Source organism: Saccopteryx bilineata, chromosome 2 (assembly GCF_036850765.1).
Source record: "Saccopteryx bilineata isolate mSacBil1 chromosome 2, mSacBil1_pri_phased_curated, whole genome shotgun sequence".
NCBI lineage: Eukaryota > Metazoa > Chordata > Mammalia > Chiroptera > Emballonuridae > Saccopteryx > Saccopteryx bilineata.
This window is the reverse complement of record NC_089491.1, coordinates 273041745-273063101: the sequence shown is the minus strand read 5'-3', so window position 1 is coordinate 273063101 and position 21357 is coordinate 273041745. Positions and strand designations below refer to the sequence as shown.

Below are 21357 nucleotides of genomic sequence, written 5' to 3'. Positions count from 1 at the left end.
AATTCATAGCAGCACTATTCACAGTAGGCAGAAGGTAGAAACAGTGCCCACGTCTGTCAACTAATGAATAGATAAACAAAATTATCTGTTCATGCAGTGGAATATCATGCAGCTGTGAAAAGGAAGGAGGCACTGACCCCTGCAACAACCTGCATGAACTTGGCAATGTGCTACATGAATGTCGCCAAGACAAAAGGCCACATACTGCATGAGTTCATTTATGTGAAATGTCCAGAGCAGACAAATCCACAGAGACAGAAAGCAGACTGGGGGTTGCCAGGGCCTGGGAGGAGGAGGCAATGGGCAGTGGCCCCAGCAGCCGCACTCAGGGTAGGAGGGAATTGTCTTGGAGGGTAAGAGACTGTCTTAGTCTGAGGAAAGGATGGTGGGCAGGAGGCTGATGTGGGAGGTGATCCCAAATATCAGAGGAGTGAGACGGAAGGAGGATCAGTGAGGTGGAGGGTGTGTATGGTTGAGGTCGCAATGGGGGCTTGATCCTGCTAGAACCTTTCAGAAGCACACAGAACACCTCCTAGAACTGTTTTTCTGGAGAGGAAAGGCTTGGAACATGTATCTTTGAGCTAAGGGTGACCCTCTGGGCTGTACTTAGGGAACAGATCCTGGGACAGAAAAGGAAGGACATACAGTGTGTGCTTGGGGTGACACTCTGTCACATCAACGGAATGACACAGCCACAGCTAAATTCCAGGTGGGTCCAGGGCAATGACACGGGGTCGAGAGGTGTTTGCTCCATAAAGGTGCCCCCAGAGCGCACCGGACAGCTCATCCTGATGAAAAAGCTGTTCTTTCTGTGGGATGTCAATGTCAGGTAGATGTTTGCAGATGGGTGAAGAAGACGGCCGTGCCATTTGAGAAAGGCATCACGAACTGTTCGCGAAGAGCTCAAGGCCTGCTCTTTCTTCCAACAGATTATTGATTGTGTTAGGTTTGCAGGTGCTGTGCTAACCTCCTGGGTTACAGGTAGGAGGGGTAAGACAGATGAGCTTACTGTCAGGCTGGCTCAAGTCCCAGCGCAGTGATTAAGTATCTTGTGAATTCAGGCCAGACCCTGCTAGGTTGTCTGAAGGACAGGAACCCGGGATACAGATCGGGAGGTAAGAGAGAGAAGTCGTCAAAAGGAAGGGTAGGGCCTGCTTTTGTCTTAAAAGTGACAGAAGCCTAAGTTAAAAATGGATTAAGGATTTTTTTTAAAATTTTTTGTTTATTTACTTATTCATTTTAGAGAGGAGAGAGAGAGAGAGAAAGCGGGGAGGAGCAGGAAGCATCAACTCCCATATGTGCTTTGACCAGGCAAGCCCAGGGTTTTGTTTTTGTTTTTTTATTCATTTTAGAAAGGAGAGAGAGAGGGAGAGAGAGAGAAGGGGGGAGGAGCTGGAAGCATCAACTCCCATATGTGCCTTGACCAGGCAAGCCCAGGGTTTCGAACCGGCGACCTCAGCATTTCTAGGTCGACGTTTTATCCACTGCGCCACCACAGGTCAGGCAAGCCCAGGGTTTTGAACCTGCGAACTCAGTGTTCCAGGTCGACACTTTATCTACTATGGCACCAGAGGTCAGGCAGATTTTTTTTTTAAAGGAATTTTTAGCTGTGTAACTGAAAGCTTCGAGTGAAGGACAGCTTCAGGTATAGCTGGTTCCAGGTGCCCAAATGAGGCTATCAGGAATCTGTTTCAGACCTTCTCTCTGCTTTGCTTTCCTCTGCATTGGTGTCATTTTCAAGCTGGCCCTTGCCAGGTGGTGTGGCCCCTGGTGCTCAACCCCCTTTGTAACCCCAAGGGGAAGAAATGGCCTCTCTTTCTCAAATTTCCAGCAAAAGTCTCAGGGAACCCTCTCATTGGCCCATCACTGAACCAATCACAGTGGCCTGAGATCTTGAATGTGCATGTTGTTTGCTCCCTGGTCACATGTCTGCCCCCTGGTGGTCCCCATCCATGCACTGAAAGTGAGGAAGCAGTTTGTCCAGATGAAAACTGCAATGATTCAGCCTGGAGAAGCACAGCAATGGGTGCACGCCAGGTGGAGATAACAGCTGTTGTGCACAGTGCCTGAGAGTCAGGGCTGAGAAAGCCACGCACAAAACTCTGAGCAGCAAAGGATATAGATCCCTTCATGGTCTCAGGAGAGAGTGACAGCATCCGCTCTGAGTTTATGGAGGACAGGTTGACTTGGGAAGGAGCTGACAGCAGGCATGGCTGTTGAGAGTCCTTTGCAACAATCCAGACAAGAAAGGTGAGGGCTGGACCAAATCTATGGCATGAGATGGAGGGGGCCCATGGCAAAGACGGACATCAGGTGAAGCTTGGGGCCATCCTTTCAACTTCCTGGACCCCACAGAGCTCAGGTCAGTCTCCTCCTGGACAGGCAGGCCAGGTCAAACCGGGGCCACAAGACTCCATCCAAGCTCTGCTCCAGGCCTCTTTAGCAACAAGGACATTTCATACCTCCTTGGCCCGACTGCCTGTGGGTTTCAGTTTCCCATTCCGGCGCTGATGGAGCCAGACAGAGACGGGGAGTAAAAACCAGGTTGCAGTTATGACTAAGCCGCTGAGCTTCCACACAGTCTCTGTTCCCAAACCCAGGGCAGCCTCACCAGGTTTGACTCTGTCCCCGGGAGCTGGGGTGGAGTTCAGGACTCTCAGCACTCAAACAGCGAAGTGACTTGTGGTGGCTTCACTGCCTGCTGCCCTGGGACCTGGGACCCACCCATCTCTGGTTGTCAGTTTCCTTATCTGACCAATGAGGGGGATGGACTTGACTTGACCCAGCAGATCCAATAGGCTGGCAGGGATGGGAGGACCATGGGAGCGCAGAAGAGCACATCAGATTCTGAGAGGCAAGGGTTGGGCAGGGTTTCAAGGCATTCAGATGGGTTTTGCAGAATGGGCAGGGTGTCCAGGGGTGGGATGTGGGGCAGGCCATTCTGGGCTAGAGGGAGAGCAGGAGACAGACAGGAGAGAGTGCAGGGTGTGGCTAGGGTGGCGGGTTCGATGGGTCAGGGGGACAGGAGCTATGGGGGAATTGGTTCCCGCAGTCACTCTCATTCTCCCCCTTCATTCATACGATCCTTTCTGGGCTGTGTCGCTGCCATTTCCATGCCTTCTCCATAGACAAGGCTCCTTATACATGTTTTGTGACATGTTTATTGAGCTAGAGTTCACATACCATGCAGTTCAACCATTGAAAGTGTGTGATTCAGTGGTTTTTCGCATATTCACTCCGTTGTGCAATCGTCATCGCTGTTGAGAGCATTTCCATCAGCCCAAAAGGGAAACCCGTGCTCATGAGCAGTCACTCCTGTCGCTGTGTCCCACCACCCCCTGGCCACCACTGAATTCCTTCCTGTCTCTGTGGAGTTGTGTGGTGTGGACATTGCGTAGGAACGGAGTCAGACAACATGTGGTCCTGACTGGCGTCTCTGCTCAGCATGTTCTCTGGTTTGTCCAGTTCCTCATATTGCAACTGAAGGTTTTTACAATTAGACTGTAAACCCTTAAGAAAATGAGGTGGGCTCCCTGTCAAAAGAACTTTAGATAAAATCAATAAGAAGACTGTAAAGTTAATATTTACCTCCAAAGGGAGGTAAGGAATATTTATCTCCTTGATGTCATCTTACGAGTTCTTATTTCTTAGTTTTGGGTTGTTGTTTTTTAAATATGTGGGGAAAGCAGAAAGGAGCCATCATGTCAGGCCTGGTTTTCAGGCTGAATTTGTGCAGGATAGTCCTGGAGATACCGAGGGTAAGAGCACAGTCAGTCCACTTTGGTGGACCAGGCCACAGAAAGTGGCCGTGATGTCCCCGGGCAGCAGGGAGCATGCCTAGGAGGCCAGGCCTCGGGACAGAGGCCCTGGCGGAGATGTGGCCTCCCTAATACTCTCTGCACAGACCCACTGCTTATCTGCCAGGCTCCTAGGCCTCCCCAGGGAGCCACTGGGACCTCAGGGCATCTCCCTCAACGGTGCCCAGAGTGCCTCATGGGACCAGTGGACAATCTGAGATAACCCAAGCCACCTCCACGGTCCCTCATGCAGTAAGCCTAGAAGGCCTGCTGCCGACTGGCCCGATTGCTGTGCTGGGACGAGCCTTCCCGGTCTCTCGGTCTGGACAAGACGATTGGGGTGGCTCCGGGCACTGTATCCAGGCTGGGTGGCCCCAGAGAAGCCAGAGTCCCTAGCTGTCCCTTTGCTGCATTCCCAGGCAGTGGTTCCAGAAGCCAGGACTTGGCTGCAAACCGGTCTGGGAAGCCCCCAAGCTCTAAAGGGATCAAGTTGCTCCCCAATAAAACAGCCACCTGTCCTCCAGAGAAAAGGCGCTCAGGTTCCGAGGACCTCTTCGGTGTGTTGGGCAGTGACAGCCTGCGGGGTGAGCAGGGAAAGGTTCCCGCTGGGGAACCAGTATTAGTAAGATCTCTGGAGGTCTAAGCAGAAAGGGCTGTTAGAGATATTGTTGGATTATCAAGGACGAGATGGAGAGATACACGCCCAGAGAAGAGCAGGCAGCTCACCCAAAGGCCTCTTGGGAAGTGAGGGTTTGAGAAGCCTTTTGAAGGGCTTTTCACCTTCCGTGGGGCAGGTGGACCCCGTCAGATGGCCCATCCCAGAGACACAGAGAGACACAGGACTTCTCCCAGTGAATGGCAGGACCTGAGTTGTCTGGGGAAGGAGGAGTTGGAGGGAGTGTGTGAGCCTAAGATTTGCGTCCACAGAAGGGGTCACTGATGCCTAAGGGGCCAAAGCAGAGAAGGAGAAGGGTGAGGAGTTAGCAGCCGTGGAAAGGGCCTGTAAAAGGAAGCAGCAGCTATGCTGAAGCAGCCCACTGTCGCCATGTGGGTCCAGTGTGACCGAGTCTTTCCATTTTTATCCAAAAGGAAGCCCAAAGCCCACTCATTAGTGTGAAATCTTCTGGTCTAAACTTTTTGGCCATTGATCAAAAGTTTTAGAACACAGTGAGAGCCAGGTTAACTGGTCAGTTAGCTCAGTCGGTTAGAGCATCATCCAGAAACAACAAAGTTGTTGTCCCCAGTCAGGGCACATACAGGGAGCAACCAGTGAATGCACAACTAAGTAGAACAAGTAAATGCTTCTCTCTCTCTCTTTCTCCCTTCCTCTCTCTGTCTCTTTAAAATCAATCAATAATACACACACACACACACACACACACACACACACTAAAAAATACAGTGGGGGCAGTCAGAGTTCCCAGCAAACTCCTATACATGCATCAAGACCCCATGACCACCAGCCTGACCAGGCGGTGGCACAATGGATAGAGCGTCGGACTAGGATGCGGAGGACCCAGGTTTGAGATCCCGAGGTTGCCAGCTTGAGCGCGGGTTCATCTGGTTTGAGCAAAGCTCACCAGCTTGAGCCCAAGGTCACTGGCTCGAGTAAGGGTTTACTCGGTCTGCTGAAGGCCCGTAGTCAAGGCACATATGAGAAAGCAATCAATGAACAACTAAAGTGTTGCAATGAAAAACTGATGATTGATGCTTCTTATCTCTCTCCATTCCTGTCTGTCCCTATCTATCCCTCTCTCTGACTCTCTGTCTCTGTAAAAAAAAAAAATAAGTCATGACCAGAGACCACATCTGTAGTAATGCCTTCTGTGATCGTCCCCAGTTAGAGTTTGACATCCTTGCATCTTTTCTCTTACTCCCTTGTGAGTTTATTTGTGTGTGTCTACCTGTCTTATTCATTTCATCAGCTCAGTATCCAGCAAGCACAAAGTTAATGCTTAGTAAATGTTGAATATATATTAGACATTCAAGGATGCTCCATGGTTAACCTGGACAGGGGAAGAGAAATGAACTGGCGTTAGTGAGTGCCTGCTGTATACCAGGCACTTGCTATGCATGGTCCTGGGCAGAGGATAGCATCCAAGTATGTAGCTGTGCAGAGAAGTTGGAACCCACCTGATGCGGTGGCATCAGTAGACGCCTAGAGAACTTTATTGGGAAGTTAAGCCCTCCAGCATTTCCTCCCCTAATTCTTCTGTGGGAGGAGGCCCCACTCTGTTGCCCAGCTGGCTTGGGTGGGAGGGAGGGGCATGTGTCAGGTTTTGGCTTCCTGCTGCCCCCTACCACCTGCTGCTCCTGTCTCCTTGTCCTGCTGACTCTGGGTCACACCCACTCCCCCCCACCCATGCCTGCCAAGTGGCTCTTCTGTCACCTGATCCGCCCTGGTGGGTGGTGTCTCCTTTCAAGTGTCCTTTCCCAGAACAGCCTGTCCCGACTCCCAGGATGCCTCTGGAGCCCTTCCGCATCCTGACCTTGCATCACCCACCTACGCTGCAGTCCCTCTGTCCCTGTGCTGCTGTGAGGTGTTTTGAAGGGTGAGGGAAGAGGAGGGTCCCTAGGTCAGTCCTTCATTTTCCTGTTCCAGAGCTTTCCCACTGTTGTCCTCAGCATCTGTCCACCCCTTCCAGTCAATCGGGGGACATTGGAGGCTCAGTAGGGGACATGTGCACATCTGGCCAGCTGACTTGGGAGGCAGCTTGCAAAAACTTCCTTGCTCTCCAAAAATGTGTTGATGGTGATATGGAGAATTTGGAACCCTACTGCATGGCTTGTGGGAATGTCAAATGGGGAAAGGAGTGTGGCAGTTCCTCAAGAAGTTACGCATAGAGTCACCCTGTGACCCACAGGTCTGCTCTTCAGTGTCTCTCCCAAAGAATTAAATGCAGGCGTTCAAACAGATCACTGTTCACAAACATTCATGGCAGCATTATGTACACATCAAAAGGTAGAAACAACCCAACTGCCAATCACTGGTTAAAAGGGTAAACAAGGGTGGTCTAATCCATGTCGTGGAATATTATTCAGCCATGAAAAGGAATAAAGTTCTGACATACACGCTTCCGTGTGGATGGACCTTGAGAACATGATGCTGATTGAGAGAAGCCAGCCAGGCACAGAAGTTGCATATTGTAGGATTCTATTTATAGGAGATGCCCAGAACAGGCAAATTCATAGAGACAGAAAGCAGATAGTGGATGCCTGGGTTGGGGGGGTGGGAGGGGATGGGGAGTGACTGCCAAAGGATGTGGAGTTTTTTTGAGGTGATGAAGATATTCTGGAACTAGATAGAGGGGGTGGTTGCACAACATTGTGACTACTAAATGCCACTGTGTATTTTATCTTTTTTTTTTTTTTTTTTTTTTTTTTTTTTTTTTTTTTTTTTTAGTTTCTTTCTATGGCAGAGGGTGGGAGGGTTTGGGTCTGGCCTGGAGCCTGTGCTAGGATCCATCTGTATGATCCCCTGCCCACCCACCCCCAGAGCTGGGCTTCTACTAAACTCCAGTGGAAATGCCCACAGCCGCTGAGGAAGGAAGGGCTTCACTAGAAGGCTGGTAACAAATGGGAGATAGCATATGACTTAATGTCAAATGAAAAAGGAGGCCCTGGCCGGTTTACTCAGTGACAGATCATCAGCCCGGCATGTGGAAGCCCTGGGCCTGATTCCCAGCCAGGGCACACAGGAGAAGTGCCCATCTGCTTCTCCACCCTTCCCCCTCTTCCTTCTCTCTCTCTTGCTCTCTCGCAGCCATGGCTCAGTTGGAGAAAAGCTGGCCCTGGGGGCTGAGGGTGGCTCCATGGCTTCTGCCTGAAGTGCTAAAATAGCCCAGTTGCCAAGCAACGGCCCCAGATGGGCAGAGCACCACCCTATAGGCGGCTTGCCCGGTGGATACCAGTCAGGGCCATGCAGTTGTCTGTCTCTGAGCCTCCCACTTCTCACTTAAGAGAAAAAAAATGAAAAAGGAATCTAGAATTGTACATAGGCTCTGATTCCAGCAACTTTGGCCAAATCAGCAATGGTCTTAAAGTATGAGGAGAGGACGCGAAGGGGAAAACAGGCAGGATTCTGGGGGTGGAAGCATTGGAGGTGTGCTGTTTCTTCTCCTTGGCCACCTTTGAATGTTGTCTGTAACAAAACTCGGAGTCAGGTGGGGAGGCGCTGGGACCGTGGGTCTGGCAATTGAGGCAAACAATGAACAGGTGGCCATTGGGTTTTTCTCCAGAGGGACAGAGAGCACAGAACCTGAGCGAAAGCCTCCACGTGTTCCTAAAATAGCGCCCTCGGCAAGCTGCTAAGGCCCCCAGCAAGGGTGGGCAATTCTGTGTGACAGGATGCAGAGTGGGTGCCTGGGGTGGCCGCCAAGAATTCAAGAGCAGCATCTCTGCCTCCTCCAGACAGAGCCAGGCGGAGAGGAGAGTGTCTCAGAGGCGGAGAAGGTGGCCATGGATCTCAAGGACCCCAACCGACCCCGGTTCACGCTGCAGGAGCTACGGGACGTGCTGCACGAGAGGAATGAGCTCAAGTCCAAGGTGTTTTTGTTGCAGGAGGAGCTGGCATACTATAAGAGGTGAGTCCCTGGGAGCTGCCAGGCTGGCTTCTTCTGGGGGTCATGCAGGGTTTGGGGATAGTTAGCTCCTAGAAGACAAGGGTTGTACTGACATCCATTCTTGGGGAGTCTCTGGCCTGAAGCACTTACAAGCTCAGAGTCTCTTTCTGAAACTCTCAGATTTCAGCGCATTTTCTAATTCAGAATTTTCCAGCTGTTAGAAAGGACTACTCCATATCCTGTGTATAACCTTCCACCGCCTGTGCGGTATGGGGCAGTGCCCCCAAATCAAATATTTTTATATTTACGCAAGAAAAGGTACTAGATGGGATAAATTAAGATTGTAAACAGCCTCATGAAAGCTTATGTTAGATTTTGACGCCAATTGAATGACCAAAATGTGAATTTTGATTTTTAGAACTTAATTTTGGGTTTTGGAATTGTAGATAAGAGATGGTGGAACTGTAGAGCCTATATATTTATATTTGCTCACCCGACCCACAGTCAATAAACTCCTTGCATATATTAAAAGCTCTATTGTCTGGCCTGACCAGGCGGTGAATTAAGCGTCAGACTGGGATGCGGAGGACCCAGGTTCAAGAACCCAAGATCGCTAGCTTGAACTTGGGCTCATCTGGTTTGAGCAAGGCTCACCAACTTGAGCCCAAGGTCGCTGGCTCGAGCAAGGGGTCACTCAGTCTGCTGTAGCCCCCCAGGCAAGGCACATATGAGAAAACAGTCAACGAACAATTAAGGTGTCCCAACGAAGAATTGGTGCTTCTTATCTTCCTCCCTTTCTGTCTGTCTATCCGTATTTGTCCCTCCTTCTGACTCTCTCCGAAAATAAATAAATAAATAAATAAATAACAACTTGTCCAATAATAGTAGCCACTAGCCATGTGGCTATTTTAATGAGTTAAAAATAAAATTTGAAATTCATCTTCTCCATTCCACTCGCCATATTTCAAGTGCTCCGTCTGTGCTGTGGCTAATGGCTGCCATATTGGACAGCACAGATACAAAGTATTTCTGTCAATGTGCCAAGTTCTATGGGCAGCACTGCTCCTGACATAGACCAGCGTCTTCTATAATGCTGACTCACACTTGTTCAGCTTCCTACATGCCACCCCTTCTATTGATTTCTCAAAATGCATCATACCTTTTTCTACCACAGGACCTTTGCACTTGCTTCCCCTGCAGCTGGAAAAATATTCCCCTTCATTTTCCCATGTTTGGTCTTGGTCATTCAGGTTTCAGGTCAAATGCTACGTCCTCAAAGAAGCCTGCCTTCCCCATCGCCACCCATGCAAAGCGATGTCCTGTCCCGGTCACTATCTTCTGGTTTTACTTCCTGTTTTACTTTCCTCATGGCTCTTTTACCATCTCACATCAATTCTGGTCATTAATTTGCTTGTTTTCATGGCTGAGTTCCCAACAGTTGGAATGGAGCCTAGCGGGCAGTAGGCGCTCAGCAAATATCTGAGAAATGGAAAGCCAGAAGGAAGGACAGATGCACCAGACGGGGTCTCTGCTCCAGTAGGGAAAAGAAGAGATGCACAGAAAATACAGTGCCAAATATTTTTATTGAAAACCCATGGTGTGCCTGACACATAAAGTTTTACTGATACTGTGTGCTGGCTGTTCAAAGAAGGGAGAGATCACTTCTGGCTCTTGGATGGGGTGGAAATCAGGAAGGCTTTGTGGAGGTGGCATTTGAACTGGGCTTTCCCTGAAGGATAGGATACTATTCAGGTATGGGAGATGTTGAAGTGTGGGTGGCAGATTCCAGATGGGAGAAACTACAAAGGCATGGAGACAAGCATTGGCAAGGACAGGAAACAGGAAGTAGTTCTATTTGGCTGGAATCTTCAAAGGAAACTGAAAGTAGTGGTCTGAAAAAGTTCCTTTCCTAAAATGCCTCACATTTGACCAACTGGGCCAAAGGGACCACAAGCACCTGTGTCCACTTCCTCCAGGGCTGAGCCTTTCTCTTAACTGGCCGTGGCCATCACTAAGAGGCCAGCGCCCCAGGCAGAGAGACTGTTGGGGCAGAGGCCATTAGTGCTATCCTCCCAGGTCCCCTTATTCCAAGTACAAGCCCTCCCAGACCATCAGATAGTACCCTCCTGGAGTATTCCAGTTCTCATGGGATGTTTGACTCTTTTTCTTAATGCCTCTCAACCCTTCCAGTGAAGAAATAGAAGAGGAAAATCGAATACTCCAGCCTCCACCCATCACCCACCCAAGAATGTCCCCCCAGCCAGAGTCTGGGATCAAACGACTGTAAGTGACGTGTTTCCAGCACATGGGGCTGCTCGCTCGCGGCTGACCTGGCAGTTCACATGGCCTCTCACTTCTCCTGGGTATCTGCTCCAGGACCAGGCTTGTCACTAACTGCCTCCTGCTGAGACAGGCCTAACCCCGGAGCTCGTTGGGCCTGGCCCTTGACTTTGAGTTCATCTCGCTACCTGGACGGGAGGAGCGAGGTCCCTGGGCAGAGGTTTGGGGAAAGCCTAGAGGGGCGGGAAGGCAGTGGGGCCTGTGGCTGGGTTTCAGGGCTTGCTTGAGTATATTAGGTGAGGCTGCCGTTGAGGACAGCAAGTAAGGCTGGTGGAGGAGGTTCATGCTGCTGAAGGGCTTGGAACCCCAGCTCCAAGAGGTCTGGAAGGGCCCGAATCCCACCTGACTGCATTCCTCTGATGACTCATCCACCTATCCCTCCATCTGTCTATTACCAGTGCATAATACATGCAAAATCAAACCCTGGGTACTGTAGGGAACACACAGGAAAAGTTGCCTAGTCCTTGCCTTCCACTAGACTTAAAGCGGCTTCAGTGGTTCTTTGCACCAAAAGACGGGGGTCCCTTTGAGATTGTGATGAGAGTTTGTAGACCCTTTTCCTGGGGGGTGAGAGCAAAGAATTTCAGGTTCACTGACCCCTGCATCCCTTCAGATAAAGGGTTAAACGTTCTGGCCTAGTTAGCTAATGTCTACTAAGAACCTACTGTGAGCCAGGTCCTACTCCTGCAAATGATGTCATTGTGTCCTCACCATAGCCCAGTGAGATGGAGGCATTGTCTGTCCCATGTTAGAGTTAAGGAGAAACTGAGGCACTGAGGTTAATCACCTACCAAGGGTCAAACTGCTAATAAGAGGCAGAGCCAGGCCTGACCAGGCAATGGCGCAGTGGATAGAGCGTTGGACTGGGATGCGGAAGACCCAGGTTCGAGACTCCAAGGTCGCCAGCTTGAGTGCGGGCTCATCTGGTTTGAGCAAAGCTCACCAGCTTGGACCCAAGGTCACTGGCTCGAGTAAGGGGTTACTCGGTTTGCTGAAGGCCCACAGTCAAGGCACATATGAGAAAGCAATCAATGAACAACTAAGATGTTGCAAAGAAAAACTGATGATTGATGCTTCTCATCTCTTTCCGTTCCTGTCTGTCCCTGTCTATCCCTCTCTCTTGACTCTCTGTCTCTGTAAAAAAAAAAAGGCAGAGCCAGGGTTCAAACCCAGGCAGCCTGGCCCCAGAGCCCATGGTTTCAACTCTGCAGGAGAACCTCCACCTCCTTATCTACCTGGCTCTAGGGCTTCCAACTGTGCCCAAGGTGTATTACCGAAGAGGCCATGGTTCTCTCCCCCAAACCCCAGCAAAACTCTTGTGAAAGCCAGGGGTGTGGGTTGGAAAGCCACCAGCATCATGTGGGGAAAGGAACCAGGTTGTTCCTTGGATGCCTCCACCTTTAAATTCCAGTTATATTTGGAAATTCTTGGCTAGTTCTTACCCTGTGAGTTGACTTAATGCTCAGCATTGGTGGATGGGAAGGGGCGTGAAAAGCATGTGCAGCCTTGTAATAGCCCGACCTCTGCTCTTGAGAAAGAATGCCTTGGTCAAATTGTGCCCCCCGGAAGCCCCAGGTAAGGCTGGCTGCCCTCTGGAATGTGCAGGTTCGTGGGTGGCGCCTTGCCAAGCCTCTCTTGCCAACTTCAGGTTGCTAATTTATTTACTTGGTCCTCAATCTCTGCTGGTTGGGTGGTAATGGTGGTTGTTGTTGGTGGTGGGGTGCTTCCCAATTCTGACTATATTTCCCAGAACCAGAAAGGTTAAAACCAGCTTCCTCCATATTCCACCACCATTTTGGCCATGTGTCTATCAGTAAGCTTCTACTGGCGATTGGAACCCAACCTCCAAGTAACTTAAGAAGGGAAAATGTTGTCTAGGTAACCAAAATTTCCCAGGTCAGGCTAGCTGCAGGCTCATCTGGATCCAGCCTTTGTCATCAGGGCTCTGCTTTGTTCCCTCCACCTCTGACTCAGTTTCCCTTTCTGAGGGCTCTAGGGCACGTTCTCCCTGCAGGTAGCAATGTCAGCTTAGACCTCTGCTTTCTCCTGTCTGAAACTCCTCTTGAGTGGAGAGAATCTGCCCCTGAATTGAGAACCCAGTCTCATTGGCGCTGAATGGGTCACATGACCAACCCCTAAGCCAATCGCAGGCCAGTGCATGGATTGGCCAGGTCTGCCTCTCCTTCTCAAGCCTGAAGCTTCCAGTAGCTTTCACTCTGTCCAGTTCTCAGGGACTGAAATCAGGGAAGGATGAGGCCCAAGCAAGTTCAGAGTGCTAGGAAAACAGAAGAAATAGGCAGAGTCCATGGTAGCTTGTCATGGGGGAGAGAGAGCCCTTTGGTTTCGATTCTACCAGGCACTGGGTTCCCAGGAAAACCCTTATCCCCCTGATCTACCTGTCAACCCCTAGTACTCACATATAAGGAAGACCAGAATCCATCTGCTTTGATAGCTGCTGCTTTGGGTTAAAACCTGGGGAAGCTGAGTCCTGGCCAGATAGTTCAGCTGGTTAGAGCATCATTCCAAAGCACAGAGGTTGCTGGTTTGATCCCCAGTCAGGGCACGTACAGGAAAAGATTGATGTTCCCGTCTCTCTCCCTTCTCTCTAAAACCAGTAAAATAAACAAAAGACCCTGGGGAAGCTGAGAGTTTCCCAAGCCCACATTGACCCTCCCTGGGCTGAGAGGTGAGACTAAGAGACCAGCGTTTGCTACCTTCCGTGTGTTCCCACATATTTTAAAAAATCAGACCTCACTTGGAATTTTCATTTCTTCTTCTTTTTAAGAAATATTTTTAAGACTTTATTCATTTTCGAGAGAAAGAAGGTGGGGGGAGCAGGAAGCACCAACTACCACATGTGCCTTGACCAGGCAAGCCCAGGGTTTTGTTTTTGTTTTTTTATTATTTATTTATTTATTTATTTGTATTTTTTGTATTTTCTCTGAAGCTGGAAACGGGGAGAGACAGTCAGACAGACTCTCGCATGCGCCCGACCGGGATCCACCCGGCACGCCCACCAGGGGCGATGCTCTGCCCACCAGGGGGCAATGCTCTGCCCCTCCGGGGCATCGCTCTGCCGCGGCCAGAGCCACTCTAGTGCCTGGGGCAGAGGCCAAGGAGCCATCCCCAGCGCCTGGGCCATCTTTGCTCCAATGGAGCCTTGGCTGCGGGAGGGGAAGAGAGAGACAGAGAGGAAAGGGGGGGGTGGAGAAGCAAATGGGCGCTTCTCCTATGTGCCCTGGCCGGGAATCGAACCCGGGTCCCCCGCACGCCAGGCCGACGCTCTACCGCTGAGCCAACCGGCCAGGGCCAAGCCCAGGGTTTTGAACCAGCAACCTCAGCGTTCCATGTTGACGCTTTATCCACTGCACCACCACAGGTCAGGCCTGGAGCTTTCATTTCAACTCTGTCGCCTTTACGGGGCCTCCAGCGCCACAGTTCTAAGTCAGGTGTAATTCTCAGAATTCCTTCTGAGGCTGTATTGTCTGGACTCTTCAGTTTTCAGGTTTCAGCCCCCTTTCTCTGAGACAGGTAATTGAAGAGTTGGCTTTTGCAAATCTCAGACCTGTAAAATCCAGGGGAAAGTTATCAGAATTAGTTTTTTTCCACCAGTTTTTTCTACCTACACCTGAATAGGCTGCGGTGTCTGATCCTCTTTTTCCAGATTGTTCCAGAAAGGACTCTGGGGCCCCATTTTCAAAGCCTTTCTTGCAACGGGCATGGCCCTGGTTACCCAACATGACCTGGGGATCTGAGCCTGGTGGAAGAAGCAGCTGGAATCAGGGAGCCAGAGATAGACAGACAGACAGGAACAGAGTGATATATGGAGACAGATAAAGAGAGGGGATGGAGTGAGGGAGAGAGAGGAGGGAGGGAGGGGAGGAAGGGAGGGGGGAGGGAAGGAAGGAGGGAGGGAGGGAGGGAGGGAGGGAGGGAGGAAGGAAGGAAGGAAGGAAGGAAGGAAGGAAGGAAGGAAGGAAGGAAGGAAGGAAGGTGAGAGGGAGAGAGAGAGAGAGAGAGAGAGAGAGAGAGAGAGAGAGAGAGAAATCTCCCATCTACCGAATTCAGGTGTCCAGTCCCAGGCCATCCTGGTCTTCTAGGGGGTAACTTAGAAAATCAAACTGGCACAAAAAGGTTTTTGACCAGCCCAGGCAGGACACTGGTCACCTTTGTCTATGTCAGCTGCTGACTGGGAGCCGCATCAGTGTGGATGCGTGAGCTCAGAGCTGGGGAAGGAACAGATCTTCCCTGCCGGGGGCCAGGGGTGGGCGAATACAGGGCAATTCTGAAGTTGGTTCCATCCCTGTACCCATCTGGTCAGCCTGGTCCCTTAGTCCATGCTTGTGCTGAGTATTAGTCACATAGTCTGTTGATGGCAGCTCATGGCTGCCTTCCTGCCCAGCTCCGGGTCCTTGGCCCGTTTTTCCCTACCCGCCACCAAGGAAGCAGTGACGACCATGGGGGCTTGAAGGGGATCCACCAGCTTAGAGCACTGGAACTAAGGTGTCTTCCCCCCACCCTCAGTCAGAGAATCTGGACTTCCTTAGACTCTGCTGCCAGGAAGGACGGAAGTCAGGATTGAACTCATGCCTTTTGTCTGCCACCCGCTATCTCTCATTCTGCCTTCCTGCCCCCCTTTCCCTCACCCCCGCTCAAGTCACCAGCTGTGGGCCAACTGCCAGGTCCCTTATCTCTCAAGTGTCCGCGAGCCGGAGACGCCAGAGTCTACATTTCTGGGCTGAACTCAAGGGAACCAGAAAGTCTGCTGCCAGTCAAAACAGTGTGCCCAGAAAATGGTCCAAGAATAGCGTGTGATCGAGCAGCTGCTCCCCCGAGAGGCCGGGCTGGCACTGCCCAGGCAAGTCACGCGGGAGCGCCTGAGTGACTCCAGCCTCATCCCCAGTGGACGCCAGGCACCAGTGCCCCCTTTGTGCAGCCTCAGCCCTCGATCAGTATCCCACAGACGCACACGCAGCTGCTTTCTGCTGTGAGGGGCGGAGGGGCCGACCCTGGAGGCAAGGAGCAGGCCGTGGGGGCAGAGGGGCGGCCAGGGAGGCCATGAGTCAGACAGCTGGATCAACCACACTGGGAAGGTTGGCCTTGGGGTCTGCAGCCACCCAGGTGTCCAACGGTAGAGGCAACAGCATTCTCTCCCTATCCTCCTACCCACCACCCTCCCCGCTTCAGCCTAGAAATAGCTTCTTCACAGCTGCACGCGAACACAGACATTAAGTCGGCTAGAACTCAAGTGTTCCAAGGCCCCTGGGCATTGGTCTGGCCCCATCAGATCCCAAATGAAGCCCAGCATGTCCTGGTGGGCAAACATCTCTCAGGCAAAATGTCCATCCCACACCTGGGGCCGTCCCCACACAAAGACTGCGTCTTTGGGGGCTCCCTGTCACACTAAGAGAGGGGTCCTAGCGCAGGTGGGTGTAGAACCATGTGGCATGGAGCCCTGGCACGCTGACTGTACCCTCTAGCCTGGCTCCTGGGGACTGGGCCCATTCCTTTAGCAAAAGGTACCCCCTCTTCTCGTTGTCACTTTGAGAGGCCATCCGGGTGGTTCTGCCAAGATGCCAGCTCCTGTGTGGAGTGCATCAAAGCTGATCCAAACACACAGAATCCTCAAACCTCATTTAAAGCAATTATTTCATATCTTTTCCCAGACAACTTCAAAAACAAAACAGAAAAACCCCACCAAAAACAAAAAGCAAAGCTGTTTAAAATAAGCAGTGGCAGATTGATTGTTGTTCCTTCTTCATTCTCCTTGCCCAGCTAAGGGGCCGATGAGCATTCCCTGTGGCTCAGACGCGCCCAGGCAGGAGTGAGGCAGGCTCTCTGCTTAGCTCGTGTCCTGTCTGGCCACTCTGGCCACCTCCCCTTCTCTTCTGGGTCTCCCCTGTCTGCCTAGGGGAGACGGTGCCTGCCACTCGTGGCAGGTGGGGCAGACGTGCTGGAAGACATCCAAGGGTCCCACACCCACGCTTGCATTGCCACCCCATCTCCCCTTGGTGGTGGTCAGATGCCATGGCTTGTTTGCTAGGGATGCTGTAACACAGGTACCACAAACCGGGCAGCCTAAACAACAAAAAATGTCTTCTCGGCCCTGGCCAGTTGGCTCAGCGGTAGAGCGTCGGCCTGGCATGCGGGGGACCCGGGTTCGATTCCCGGCCAGGGCACATAGGAGAAGCGCCCATTTGCTTCTCCACCCCCAACCCCCTCCTTCCTCTCTATCTCTCTCTTCCCCTCCCGCAGCCAAGGCTCCATTGGAGCAAAGATGGCCCGGGCGCTGGGGATGGCTCCTTGGCCTCTGCCCCAGGCGCTAGAGTGGCTCTGGTCGCGGAACAGCGACCCCCCGGAGGGGCAGAGCATCATGCCCTGGTGGGCAAAGCGTCGCCCCTGGTGGGCGTGCCGGGTGGATCCCGGTCGGGCGCATGCGGGAGTCTGTCTGGCTGTCTCTCCCCGTTTCCAGCTTCAGAAAAATACAAAAAAAAAAAAAAAAAAAGATGTCTTCTCCGAGTTCTGGAGGCCGGCATTCCAAGATCAAGGTGTCTGTCTGCAGGGTGGGTTCCTTATGAGGCCTTGAAGGGGAATCTGTCCCATGCCTCTCTGCTAGCTCCCACAGCTGGTGGTGATCTTTGGCCTTGGTTTGGCATCTAGAAGCATCACCCTGATCTCTCCCTTCATCTCCACGTGGCATTCTCCCTGGGTGCGTGTCTGCCTCCAGATCTCCCCCTTTTATGTGGACCTCCTTTACCCCAATAGCATTTCATCTTTACTCGTTACATCTATAAGGACCCTATTGATTTCCAAATAAGGCCACATTCTGAGGCACTGGGGTTAGGACTTCAACATATGAATGGGGGAGGGTGGCTTGCAATTCTACCCTTAACATGCAACAAATTGTGTGTGTGTGTGTGTGTGTGTGTGTGTGTGGTGTGTTTATTTTCATGCCTCCCCTGTTTTTATCTTCTCCGTGTCTGTACTTTCCTAACCAGGATCTTTACAGCCATAATGCCCATGGTAGCAGCGGGACTGATACTAGATGACCCCACCCTGCAGCCTATTCGTCGACTTGTTTCCCTCGTAGGCACTGTGTTTTTCTGGTTTTGTTTTTGAGCCCTGCCTTTGGAATGTCTGCTGTGGCTACTGCTGGGCTGGCCTGCCTCCTTTGGCCACGTTCGCTGCATGGCCATCGCCTGCGTGTGTCCCATTCCGTTGGCCGTGGGTGTCGGGCGCGGTGGCATGGGTGCCCGGCTCATGGTGCCCGGTCTGCACGAGGGAGGCCTTGGACTTTTCGGCTCTGTCACCGATAATTCTTTTTGTCTTTTTCTGTTTCTATTCTAAAACCACCTTGTCCATGATCCAGTAAAGAAGGTCCTTTAAGTGACGGGTCAGTAAGCAACGCCCACTGTGTCACCCCCTACCCCTACCCCACACCCCGAGTGACACTAACACTGTTTTCCATCTTCACATCCTGGCTTTCTAAACCGCTGCATTTTGCCAAGCCATGGTCAGTAAGCTGTTAGGTCTTTGCATAAAAAAAGAAAAAAGCAGAGGAGGGGGACCGATGTGTTGACTCCCCGTGTCCCCTTGGACAGGAAGTAACAAGTGGCTTGTCTACTTACTGGAGTCAGGCAGAGGGGAAATGTAACAGGGCCGTGTGGCTGCTGTGTTTTTGGCTGGCTTGCTGCCCCTGATGACTTCCGGAAAGAGCTCACAAGTAACCCAGGATGAAAACGGTACCTTCATCAGCCACTACACATACCTGTCGTATAGGAAACAGATCTTAGCTGGCAGGGGGGATGTCTCCAGACACCTTTGGCTTGCCCCAGCTTTGCAATGAAAGACCACTTTATTCCCGGGAGGAAGTGGCTGTACGGACCTAGTAACCACAGAACAGTCAAATCACTTACCCAGATGTGCTCAGAACTGAATTCCACAGGCTACAGCGCGCGTGCGCGCACGCGCACACAGCCACACACACACACAAAATAATGCACATGTACACACACAAAGCTAATAGGTGAACGGACAGAGGGAACTAAAAATAGTTGATCTGAAGCTGGGATTTCTTGGTGGTTCATTCCTATTCCTGTCCCCAGGAGGCATAACATAGCAATTATATCACTTACCAAATTCAGGAAAGGAAATTTTTCAAGAGTAGGAGAACTTGGTGAAAATAAAAGGAATCTTCTAAAAGGCTCAGTGTATCAAAGGACAGTTAGCAGCTTAGAAAGGGTTTTGGGAAATACGGTGAGTCAACTCAGGTTTACTGGGCAGGGTCCTAATCTCTGTTCAGGAGGAGTTAAACGCAGACCTTGTTTTAAATGGGCCATGTTTATAGGCTTTTTGCCTGTGACGTCTATATTTATCTTTTAGGCATGGGATGGTTCACTCTGATTGATCCATGATCAATAGTCACAGCTGTTTTCAAAAGAGCTCTTGGTCTACATTTGCTATTTCTGATAGAAGTGGTAGCTGCTAAAGGCTTTCACTATAAGTCAGTTTTGGGGTTTCTTGGTTTGTTTTTTTGGGTATAAGTCAGTTTTTGATACTCCAGAATGTTTCCCAGACTTCACTCACATACTGTATTCACAATTTTTAATCGGAGAACCTCGTGTCCTGTTAATATTTTTTTTTCATCGTCTCATTTTTCTCCAATACCTACTTGAATGCCTCATCCTAAGCAATAGTATCCATAGAATCTGGGCTTTAAGGTGCTACTTACATCGTTTCCTGATTTGTTAAATTAATGCACAACTACCTATACACAGTCACCTGCTTATATCAGAGGCATCTTATATTCCACACGGCGTTCAGGTATGACTTTCTCTGCATCATCGGGGTGAAGATGTGCATCCACCCATGGTGGATGTTTCTGACTTTTTATTTCCACTGGTGACGAGAAGCCCTCTCTAGTGGTTAAGGTAGGGGGTGATGCATCACACATCACAGGTGGGCACGCCCTGTTCACTCCGTCACCTCCCAGATGCCCTGACAGTGACACACAGACTCCCTGCTGCTTTCTGGAATAACTGACCCGCACCCCCCGACATTTTCTTTCTTGATGTGCTCCCTCCCTCTCACTTTTGCTGCCGTGTGTCCCTGGGATTGTGAGAACCAGGAAGTGTGCACCCAGAGGCGGGCTCTCATTTCTTTCTCCCCTTCCAAAAGGTTTAGCTTCTTCTCCCGGGATAAGAAGCGCCTGGCCAACACACAGAGGAACGTGCACATCCAGGAGTCCTTTGGCCAGTGGGCCAATGCCCACCGTGATGACGGTTACACAGAGCAAGGACAAGAAGCCCTGCAGCACCTGTGACCACGGCCCACCTCCACCCTCGGCCCTGAACCAGCCACCACCATGGAACCTGCAGCCCCCGGCCCGGTGCCACAACTTTGCACACTTGTGTTCCGGCACACCCTCCAAACGGGTCCCTTGAACAAACTTTGCTGTTTCAGGAAGCACACAGAAGAACTGATGCCAAACTCGCCAGAAATGTTTATTTATGCCCAGGGCCAGTCCCGTTTATCACCCATGACTTTGATCCCTTAGGATATCTATTTAATAAGACTAGGGGAGGAGGCCAGACTTTTTACATTAACTTCAGTAACACAAAGCTTCTTGAAGCCAAATACATCACTTGCCACTGTTTTAACTGCTGTTTGACAACTTGGTGTGAAATTTTTATGGAGAGGTTTTACTGTGGCATGTGTCATGCCTCTGTGGGAGTGGTAGGTTTTCATTAGTTATGGTCATGAAGTTGTCATGGCAGCAGCATATGCATAGAATGGATCCATTAGACAGGCGGGGCCTCCGAAGTCGCAGGACGAAGACGCAAAGCAACAGAAGAGGGAAGGCAGTCCTCCCCACCAGTAGCCAGAGACAACTTGGCTGCAAGAGCGGATGCTTCTCTCTTGCCCCTTTGTTACTGATAGTGCCTAGAGCATGTGTAGCAATGTTCAGGGCCAGTGCCTTGGAATCTGCTGTGAGTTACGCAGTACTAACCAAACAAGAGTTGCTAAGGATGCGATTGCAACATTTCTCTCTCCTGTGGATTTTTTTCTTACTTGGCATCTTTGTTCCTTTTAGCCTTCGCTATATCAAATACTCAGTCCCATGAGAAGACAGAGATGTTCCCAAAGCAGATTGGGAACAGGGTGCTAGAGCTTGGGGGATGAGGGCTACTTGCCAGAACAGGGTGCAGCAGGTAAAGAGGTGGATTGGGGACTGCCTGTCTGGCTGACTGACGGGGCTGTGGTGGCAGGTGGGGCCCCGATGCCCTGTCTACAACTGGTGAGCTGGAGGGTTGCCCAAATCATGCTCTTTATCTCCACTCACCGAATACCCAGGGCGCCAGGCTGGGTGCTCGTGGACTGAGAGAGGTAGCATTCCTAACAGCACTCGAGCACACAGGATGGGGCCACTTTTCACACACTCAACTCCAGGTCAGTTTCTAGTCCCGACTGTTCCTAGGATGCTGAGGATGATCAGATGGTATATGATTGCTCTAGAGAGGAGTTCTCAAAGCTGACTGCCCGTTAGAATTTTGAGTTGAATCTCAAAGAGTCAACAGCATGTTCACTGAGGAATCCCCACCCCCGCCCAACCCCTGGCCACCTGGAGTGGCCCTCCCAGGGGTAACCAGTATTGCCAG

General features: G+C 51.0%; 1 protein-coding gene across 6 annotated transcripts in view; it reads left to right on the top strand.

Annotated features, from left to right (window-relative positions):
* The window catches only part of RILPL1 (Rab interacting lysosomal protein like 1), a 36547-nt gene extending 15806 nt beyond the window's left edge, over positions 1-20741 (top strand). The window contains exons 5-9 of one of the 6 annotated variants that reach the window (XM_066260741.1): positions 8208-8380; positions 10550-10642; positions 17698-17785; positions 18069-18092; positions 19877-19991. In XM_066260741.1, the coding sequence (XP_066116838.1) occupies positions 8208-8380; positions 10550-10642; positions 17698-17785; positions 18069-18071 (357 nt within the window). In that variant the 3' untranslated portion in view covers positions 18072-18092; positions 19877-19991. Of the gene's footprint in view, positions 1-8207; positions 8381-10549; positions 10643-17697; positions 17786-18068; positions 18093-19876 lie in introns of all 6 variants that reach the window. The other 5 variants (XM_066260742.1, XM_066260737.1, XM_066260736.1 and 2 more) reach the window with 5 other exon arrangements.
* Positions 20742-21357: the final 616 nt, after the last annotated feature.